Consider the following 10374-nt stretch of genomic DNA (forward strand, 5'->3'; position numbering starts at 1 on the left):
AAAAAAAAAGAGAAAAAAAAAGGTATATCGGCAACACTTCTGCAAGAGACATTGCCAATCATGGCCTATTTACAGTGGAATATACGCGGCCTCAGGGGTAATCGGGGTGAGCTTCAGATGTTACTCTCCCAGTTTGCCCCTGTTGGTGTTTGCTTACAGGAACCAAAATTACACTCTGCTGTTATTTCTCACATCTCAGGCTATAATTTATTGTATTCTTCAGATCCTTTTCCTGATGGGACCTTTAATGAAAGTGCCCTTTTTCTACGCACTGATATTCCGTACCATCAGCTATTTGTTCATACTTCGCTGCATTACACAGCAGCCCGTATCCACTTACATAGGTGGTATACGCTCTGTTCTTTATATCTCTCTCCTTCTCGGGCATTATCTATTCCGGATTTTGCCTTCCTTGTTTCGTCATTACCGCCACCGATTCTGTTACTTGGTGATTTTAATGCCCACCATTTCCTCTGGGGGGGGTCTCACTGTGATTCCCGTGGAATTCAGTTAGAGGCTTTTCTTGCCACCCACCCCCTCCATGTTTTAAATACAGGTACTCACACCCATTTTGATCCTCGGACTCATACTCTCTCTTGCATCGATCTCTCAGTCTGCTCTTCCTCCGCCGCATTAGACTTCACTTGGTCTGTTCTCCCAGACTTACATGACAGTGATCATTTCCCAATCATTCTTACTTCCCCTTCATATTCGCCACCTCTTCGCACCCCACGCTGGCAATTTAATCGGGCAAATTGGAACCTTTACTCACACCTAACTGTTTTTAAAGAGGTTCCTTCTTCGTCCTCCATCGATGAGCTTTTACACCTCTTCTTGTCCTCCGTTTTCACCGCAGCTTCTCATTCTATACCCCAAACTTCGGGCAGGCATTCTCAGAAATGCGTGCCTTGGTGGTCTCCTGCTTGTGCTCGTGCAGTACGTTTGAAACGCGCTGCATGGGGCAGGTACCGGTACAATAGAACCACAGAGCGACTCCTTGATTTTAGACAGAAGCGTGCGATCGCTCGCCGTGTCATCCGTGATGCTAAACGCACTTGCTGGCGAGATTATGTCTCCACCATCACCTCTGCTTCCTCTGAGTGCAGTCTGGAAAAAAGTACGAAAACTGAGTGGTAAATATTCTCCTGACCCGGCTCCTGTTCTGCAGGTTGCCGGTGTTGATATAGCAAACCTACTAGATGTTGCCAATGAAATTGGCAATCATCTGGTCCGTATTTCTCAGGGACTCCATCTATGCCCCTCATTTCTTTCCTCAAAGTCTGCCAGAGAGTTAGCACCCTTGGACTTTTCTTCTCTCAGAGAAGAACAGTATAATGTGCCTTTTACACTTTAAGAACTGGAGGCAACACTCTCAGCTTGTCGATCATCGGCAGCTGGGCCCGATGACATTCATATTCGTATGCTACAACATTTACATCAGTCAGCCCTTGCAGTCCTATTACGCCTTTACAATCTTATTTGGTCACAAGGAGTTCTTCCACAGCTGTGGAAATCCGCCATTGTTCTCCCTTTCCACAAACCAGGCACTACGTGACATGAAACCTCCCACTATCGTCCCATTGCTCTTACCAGTGCAGTTTGCAAAGTAATGGAACGCCTAGTAAATAGACGTTTAGTGTGGTATTTAGAGACACACAACAGTCTCTCCACTCGTCAATATGGCTTTCGTAAGGGACGTTCTACCATAGACCCCTTACTACGCTTGGATACGTATGTTCGTAATGCCTTTGCGAATAACCACTCAGTTATTGCCATATTTTTTGACCTTGAGAAGGCATATGACACAACTTGGAGGTATAATATTTTAGCCCAAGCCCACTCCTTAGGCCTTCGAGGCAATCTACCATCCTTCCTTAAGAACTTTTTAACTGACAGGCATTTCCGTGTTCGGGTTAATAATGTGCTCTCCCCGGACTTTATCCAAGCTGAAGGTGTCCCCCAGGGATGTGTTCTGAGCACAACACTTTTTCTCCTTGCTATTAATGATTTGGCCTCTAGTCTTCCATCAAATATTTGGTCATCACTCTATGTTGATGACTTCGCTATTGCCTGTGCAGGCGCTGACTGTCACCTCATTACAGTTTCTCTCCAACATGCAGTCGACCGTGTTTCCAATTGGGCCACCACACGTGGGTTTAAATTTTCCAGCACTAAAACCCACCAAATCACTTTCACTAGACGCTCTGTCATCTCCGATCATCCTTTGTACCTCTATGGCTCCCGTATCCCTGAACGTGATACAGTCAAGTTTCTAGGCCTCCTCTTTGATCGTAGGTTATCCTGGAAACCTCACATTACCTCTCTGAAGGCAACTTGTCACAGCCGGCTGAACCTTCTTAAAACCCTTGCTCATCTTTCATGGGGAGCTGATCGTCGAACCCTCCTTCGCCTACATTCCACCCTTATTTTATCGAAACTTGATTATGGTGACCAGATCTATTCAGCGGCATCTCCTGCTACTCTCTCTAGCCTTAACCCCATTCATCACCAAGGATTACGTTTATGCCTCGGTGCTTTTCGCTCTTCCCCTGTCAAAAGCCTCTATGCAGAAGCGAACGTTCCATCCTTATCCGATCGCCGTGATGCCCATTGCCTGCGCTACTATGTACGCTCTCATGATCTCCGCAATCCTTCCATTTATAGAATGGTCACTGATATTAGTAGACATTCTTTATTTGTTCGCCGCCCCTGTTTACTCCGTCCCTTCTCTCTTCGCCTTCATTCGCTCTTGTCTTCTCTTCAACTACCACCTTTCTATGTACATGTAGCATCTCACTTTTCCCTACCCCCCCCCCTGGGAAGTTCCAGCTGTTCGAGTCTGTTCTTTCTCCCTCCCTTGCTCGAAAGCCCAACTGTCTACGGTCGCTTCCCGCTCTTTTTCTTGACCACTTTCACTCTCATTCTCATGCCATTGCTGTGTACACAGATGGCTCTAAGTCTTCTGACGGCATAGGATTCGCAGCAGTGTTTCCGGACAGCGTCGTACAAGGGCATTTACTATCTTCAGCTAGTATTTTTACTGCTGAATTATATGCCATCCTTACAGCACTTATCCGTATTGCATCTATGCCTGTGTCATCATTTGTGGTTGTCTCAGACTCCCTTAGTGCTTTACAGGCTATACAAAAATTTGATACACCTCACCCCTTAGTCCTCCGTATCCAACTTTGGCTACGCCGCATCTTTACCAAGCATAAAGATATTGTTTTTTGTTGGGTCCCTGGTCATGTTGACGTACAAGGCAATGAACAGGCAGACACTGCTGCACGGTCAGCAGTACATGACCTACCAGTTTCTTATAGAGGTATTCCATTTACGGACTATTTTGCTGCAATATCTTCCCACCTTCACACCCGTTGGCAACAACGTTGGTCTACTATGCTCGGCAACAAACTTCAGTCTATTAAACTGAGTATAGGTTACTGGCCGTCTTATCACCAGTGTCGAGGATGGGAGACTACTCTCTCCCATCTTCACATAGGCCATACTCGTCTTACTCATGGATATCTCATGGAGAGGCGCCTTGCTCCTCTCTGTGAGAATTGCCAAGCTCCATTATCAGTCAGCCACATTCTGTTGGACTGCCCCCTTTATCAACGAGCACGCAGAATTTACCTCAATCGTCGTCTTCGCTCCGCTGCTCTCTCTTTACCTTCCCTTCTCGCTGATGGACCCACCTTTCATCCGGACTCTCTCATTGACTTTTTGACAACAACTGACTTACTTCACAAATTCTGATACCTTCAGCCCTTTCTACTTCAATCTCTTGCTACCCTCTACCCCCGTACTATCCCCTGCCCCGCTGTTTTCTGTAACCTGCTGATCATCCCCCTCCCTTCTGCCATCCAATTCCCTTGCTTCCTTCCCTACTCTGCAGCGCTGTATAGCCCTTGTGGCTTAGCGCTTCTTTTTGATTATCATAATAATAATCCCACCAAGGCGGGGTGACCTAAAAAGAAAAACAAAAGTTATTCTTTTTTAATTTAATCATTTATACAGGAGAAGGGGTTACTAGCACCCTTGCTCCCAGCATTTTAGTTGCCTCTTATGACACACATGGCTTACGGAGGAAGAATTCTTTATATACATATATATTTTACTATAAATGCTGAATTATATATATTTTCCCTATACACAAACTTAATACGGCAAATTCAGATATTCTGTGATACAAAGAAGTAATTTCTTATTTGAACTATTTCAGAAATGAAGCAGCAGCCCACATTCAAAATGGAGGCCTAAGGATGGTGAGTGACGAGATGAATGTGTGAGGTCCTCTATACCCCTGTGAAGGACCTCGTTAACCCTGTGCCATACGAGGCAACCTGGTTACCGCCCCCCTTGTCACTAACCACAGATTCGTGATACCAGAACTCTCGTTGAACAGATACTCAACAATTATAAGCTATTCATGTAATAAAGAAAATAGTACTGAACATTTTATGAAGAAACAGGCTACCCCTGGATGCATTCCCAAAACAGGATAGAAGTCATAGGTGCAAATGATAAAAGTTTATATAGCATGAAAAGAGCTGTATAGAATTAATCTGCAGAAGTAAGATGTAATAAAAAATAACGTACCTTATATGTGATGCTAATGCTCTCTATATTGAATTTTAAAATGCCTCAAGATACAATCATGCCAATGCAAGTAGCCAGAGATGGCATGATATTCATTATTAATATTCCTCAGAAGTAGTATCTTCACTAGTGTGTTCACAGGGGTGACCTAATACTTCTAAATTTATTGTTACTGCGTCACAGCCCCCTCCCGTCCCCCGCTCATGAGATTAATTAACCTGCTGTGGACTCCATTGTTGTACTCCCTCATTACCACCACAAGCCCACGCTGATTGACGTTTTTGCTTTGAGTGTTTCTTGCAGTGTTGTGTATCACATAACAGTAGCAGTATTCTTTCTCTGCCCTGTGCTCAGTTTGAAATCTGAATATGAAAGCAAGTGCTTCTGTTGTAGTGTTTATTGCACTGGTATTTTGAGGGCCATAACATCAGTAATGCATTTATTATATAATAAATGCCTACCTATAGCAGTTAATGGATTGTCAGTGGCCATCGGACCATAAGTGCTGTGCGATAGTATGAAATGAACCGAGTATTGCTGTGTGAATCATCCATGACGGTGCTACTTGGAAGTGACTCTCGACTTGTTTGGTGTTCTACATTGTGATAAAACCCAAGTCTAGTCAAGGGCGGGGGACAAAACTGTGTTTGCCTGAACCTTTGTGACGCATATATGTAACCAGTACGCTCAGTTTTACCTTTTTTACATATTTAACAATAATTGTCCATTTAGAGTATGACAGAGAGAATGGCATGAAACAGGGATATAATCTGTGGTAAAAAGCCATATATGCACATGTTTAGATAAGAATATGCAGTGTTAACTTCTCATCCATGTTTTGTAATGCTTGGCTACAGGGGTACGTAGTGTTTACTGTATTGAGTCTGCAGATATCCACCTTTGATTATCTCACAAACGATATTGGTCATTATACGATTTTAATGATAACAGTCATACAGGTACATCCCTGATAGTGCACAAACTGTTGCCATCTCCCTGTCTACTCATTTGCCACAGTGTTCCTAGGTGTTGCTTAATTTCTGCAGCTTGCAAGACAGTATGTAACCAGACCAGCAATTTTGGATCTTACTCAGGGCTACAATATGATATTTTGCAAATGCATTGAAGGAAATTAATTTTACTAAAATCTAAAATGAGGACAAAATTGCTGGAATTATCACATTATCCATATATAAAATGTAATGTAAGGAATCTTGCTAGATAATACAGTACTTTATTTGTATATTAAATTCAGTCTTAGGAACAAGTTGGCAAATTCTCATTGCCAATTCATCAGTTTCTACTTAAATCTTTTTCCATTGTAAACATTTCTTACGAATTTAAGATTAAAATGTTGAAGTGTAAGTATGTGTGCATTGCTTCTTCATAGTGTTAGAATTGTGTGAAAGTGAGTATTATATTACAATAGATAATAAGTCGTTGCAGAACTGTTGTACTTTTATGATAAATATTGGCAAATTTTTCATGCAGGTGTTTGACAATAGCTGTAACCCTCAAGTAATCTGAGCACTGTTTTGGAAGTCTGAGGAATTTTAACAGTTCCAAACTGATTTATGTTTTGGTTCTTCTAGGACGTAAGAATAGATGTTTATGGCTTAGCAAAAGTCATGGTATGATGCATAAAGATTGCTTTGAGACCATGAGCCTACATAACACCAGTTTCTAACTATTTATCTCATTCAACCAAAACATGCAGATATCTTCCATAAGCTCAAGTGTAATACATGTAGTCTCTGATAAATGTTGCCAGTGTAATTAATCTTTGCCTGCCCTGAATTATTATAAAATTATTGATTTGCAGTTTTTTGGTAATGGAGTTATTGAAATGTATTACTACCAGAATTGTAAAGAGGTCATGCTTTCTATCTATGCATATGTATAATTTTACCCCCAAAATAATCAGAAAAATAAATTCCCTAAAAATATATAAAATGCTCAAACTGAGTAGATAAATGAATTCTTTTTCTACTGCTTTTAGGTAGGATTGATTAATGTTGAAGTTTCAGTATTAGGCAATATAGATATACATGCAAGATATTTAAAAAAAAATTGTTTGAGTAGTCATTCTACTGACAATTTTCTTTATATGTTAAGCACAGTCTGTTATTGATTTATTTGTACCGTTTCTAGACACATAGGATGTGTGATTATGCTTCATAGTAGAAAGTACTTGTCATTATTATGACCAGGGAGGGTGGGTGCTAATGGGAGGGGGGACATTACCATCCAACAGCATCTGAATCTAACCCTAGCATGACTTAGTTTTTTGTTTTTCTTGATATTACACTTAGAAATAAGTGAGATTATCTCTTTCAAGGCTATCATGATGAAATGAAAAATATAATAAAACTACATAATATATGATGAAATATGCTGAGACAAACCTGTAGGAGAATTAATACAAAGTTCAAAGTCACTGATAATTTCATTTCTAAATCTGGCAGTTTTGAAGGGGGATAAACTTGTTCAGATTTAGTAATGATAACAAAAACTCTGATTACTGGTAAAACGTTCAGTGATTTGTTTTGTCGTACCAGAAGTTACTAAGTAATTACAAATGAATATGTTAGCATATCAATGAAAAAGAATAATTAGAAGTTTAATATAAACCCCAAATAAAAGAATAATGTCATTAACCTGCTATGACAAATTATAAAAAATAACAATCGACTAAGTCCATGTTAGATGAATATCGAAGGATAGCCTGATGTCCCCCTGACCAGTAGTTTTGTCTTTCCCTGTAGATTAGTTAGCCATGGTTTCCTTCAGTAATGTCAATGTAACCAACACATTAAAGGTTATTGATACTTAAACACTGAGATTGCTAGATGTTTAATTATACTGTAGAGTGTAGGAAACCTCAAAGTATTACCACTGCATGAATTGTACCACATTGACATTATATAATCAAGTTTTCAATGGTAAACATAATACTTGTTTGTTTCATACAACACAGTGCTCTTATTGGCTGAGCAACATAGTGTCTGACTGTTAGCTGATTAAGGGGTGACATTATATGAATACAAGAAGATACAACTAGAAATTGTGGTCTCATGATATTGCTTAGTAAAGTTCATTCATCCTATGTTTTAAATAGGAATAATGACTTTGATAAGGCATCATCTGAGGCATGCAATTACTGATTATGTCACTTGTTTACCAGCGAGAATCTGTTATAAGCATTTAAATATTCTCCATGTACTCTGACAGATGTGTTGCTTGATTATGTCAGAAGTTACAAGTGATCAAGGTTTATAAGCATGAGTGTTCTCTTGCCTACTTTTAATTTAGAAGAAAGCAGTGTGTGCCACACTAGACATTCTTTCAAAGAATATGCATTTATATATATATTTATAAAAAATGTAGCTGTATGACCCATACAGGTTTAGAGCATGTTTTTGAATAATAATAATTCTAAATGTATAAAAATATATTTATACAGTATTAATCTCTACAAATGACTATAAGTACAGTAAAGATGGGCAATAGAGCATCAAGCTTTCAAATCTTGTGCAAATGAAATTTCTAGATTCTGTTTCTCGTATAGTTTTGTGACATTGTGTTTGCCTGTGTTACCATGGGCTTTAAATATTAAAGTCTGCCTAAAGGAAGAAATATTTGCGAGAATCAGAAATGTAATGAATGTGTTTGATAATGTAATAATTTGTATAACAGTCTCTGCACATGTACTTTCCAAGTGAAAGCTGCATGGTATTTGGAATGTAAGAAATTTTCAGGGTATTGCTTTCAACGAAATTCTTAAAGAGTATTTAGAATGTGTCATGATTTAAGCTCTTAGTGTGACTGCTTAATAAAATTAGTGTGCCCGTGTACTGAATTGAATTCAAAATTTACTGCGTCTCTACTTGAGAGAAGTGAGAATTTATGGATTATTATATTTCAATGCACTGGCAAAAATAGTCTTTTGATGATAGGTAGGGACAGCTAGATAAATAGAACTGATATATTTTAATTAGGCCAATGAAAATTTTCATTGAGAATATATTCATGATAATTAGGAATACTATCTGAAGAGAAACTTCGTAAGATAAAGGATGAATCTCACATATGCGTGTTGAATGTATCTTTAAGGTAATTTTCAAGGCTTTGTTTGATATTATTAAATTGTGACCATGGAGCATGTAAAAATAATATTAGAAACTCTTCCTGAGGGCAGATTACAAGTGTTATAAGACAGTTCTGGTTATTTGCCAATTTTTACAATTTGTAAGTACACTTGAAAATGGTTTTTTATTGCTTTAGTATAATTAGCAAAAGATCTAATTCAGGGACAAAGTATCAGCCAACCAGAACCTCTCATTGCACTTGTAACGTGTGTTGGGACAAGGGAGTTTGCGCCTTCTTGGGTTACTAATTAAGGCTCAATATCGCTCGTCACTTCACATTTTCTACCAAATATAGTGTAAACAATTATGTATCATGAAATAAACCATGAGAATTATTTTCTTTCTTTGTCTTTAATGGATATAAGCAGTAACCTGATACAGTTTTAGCAAAATATTAACAACCTAGTTGAACTAACTACAGTTAAGACATTAAATGATGTATTGGAAGCGAGTCAACTAAATCTTCTCAAAGCCCCCCAAATAAAAATAATATTGCCTGAAGCCAAGTCCCCCTAGGCCCTTTACCAACCAGGTAAGTCACCACTGGTGAATTTCTTCATAACCTTACTGTCCTTTACAGGAAGCATCTAGATGCTAATGAGGGTATCCTGATTCAAGGAACTGTAGCTACCTTTCCTTCTATCAAACCTGAGTACTTCCCATTCCCTGAGAGTTGTACGACTCCTATTATGAAGCGCACTCCTTGTCCTGTATATAACGATGCATTTTTGGTTGCTACAAGATTCAAGAAATGTATCTCTGTATCCCATAGCATTAGTTTAATAACTACCCAAACCCTCATATATACAAGGTATTAACTGTTGACACTCGGTAAAGTGCCAATTAAAAAAAAAAGTTATATGTGATTGCTGGTGAAGGTGTGCAAATTCCACTGGACATGAGCTTAGCAAAAGGCTTATTTCCTAAATGTCAGTCATCTAAGAATTTTATGTTCAATCCATGTGCAAACTACTAAGGTCATGAATGTCATCATTTACACGACATTTACTTTCAATCTCACCACCAGTAGACAAAGAGGAACAAAACAAAATGGAATGTAACAAACACATTTTTAGTTGGGATGGCACTTACTAAATCTGCAAATTATTATTATAGTAAAAAAGAAGCGCTAAGCCACAAGGGCTATACAGCGTAAATCTGCAAAGAGCACCTCGAATAGGTTAAAAATGAAGAAGAAAAGGAAAGTGAAAAAATAAGGTAAATAAGAGAGGGAACAGTGCATATATAAAGTTAAATAAATGCTTTACATGTTTTGGCCTTAAGATTTCCTCTCCTTCCTCTCACCGTCCCACCTTCCTCCTCCCACGGCCCTGCCCTACCCCACATCTAGTCTTCCTCCCACCATCCCACCCCTAGCCTAAACCCCACAGCCCCACCTTAAGCCTTCCTTCTCCCAGTGCCCCACCCTGCCCCTAGCCTTCCTCCTACCGACCTGCCCTGTCCTTAGCCTTCCTACTCCCACTGCCCAACCCCTAGTCTCCCACTGCCCTGCCCTACCTTGCCACTAGCCTGCCTTCCTCCCACCACCCAAACCCCTAGCCTTAATCCCGCTGTTCCATCCCTAGCATTCCTCCTCCTAAAGCCTCGCCCCTAGCCTTCCTCC

General features: G+C 39.6%; 1 protein-coding gene across 1 annotated transcript in view; it reads left to right on the forward strand.

Annotated features, from left to right (window-relative positions):
- The window catches only part of Dscam1 (Down syndrome cell adhesion molecule 1), a gene marked incomplete in the record, with an annotated part of 1133347 nt that extends 1124261 nt beyond the window's left edge, over nucleotides 1-9086 (forward strand). Inside the window, 1 exon segment of the mRNA XM_070098007.1 lies at nucleotides 4226-9086. Within this exon segment, the coding sequence (XP_069954108.1) occupies nucleotides 4226-4292 (67 nt within the window).
- Nucleotides 9087-10374: the final 1288 nt, after the last annotated feature.

Source organism: Cherax quadricarinatus, chromosome 4 (genome assembly GCF_038502225.1).
Source record: "Cherax quadricarinatus isolate ZL_2023a chromosome 4, ASM3850222v1, whole genome shotgun sequence".
NCBI classification, from domain to species: domain Eukaryota; kingdom Metazoa; phylum Arthropoda; class Malacostraca; order Decapoda; family Parastacidae; genus Cherax; species Cherax quadricarinatus.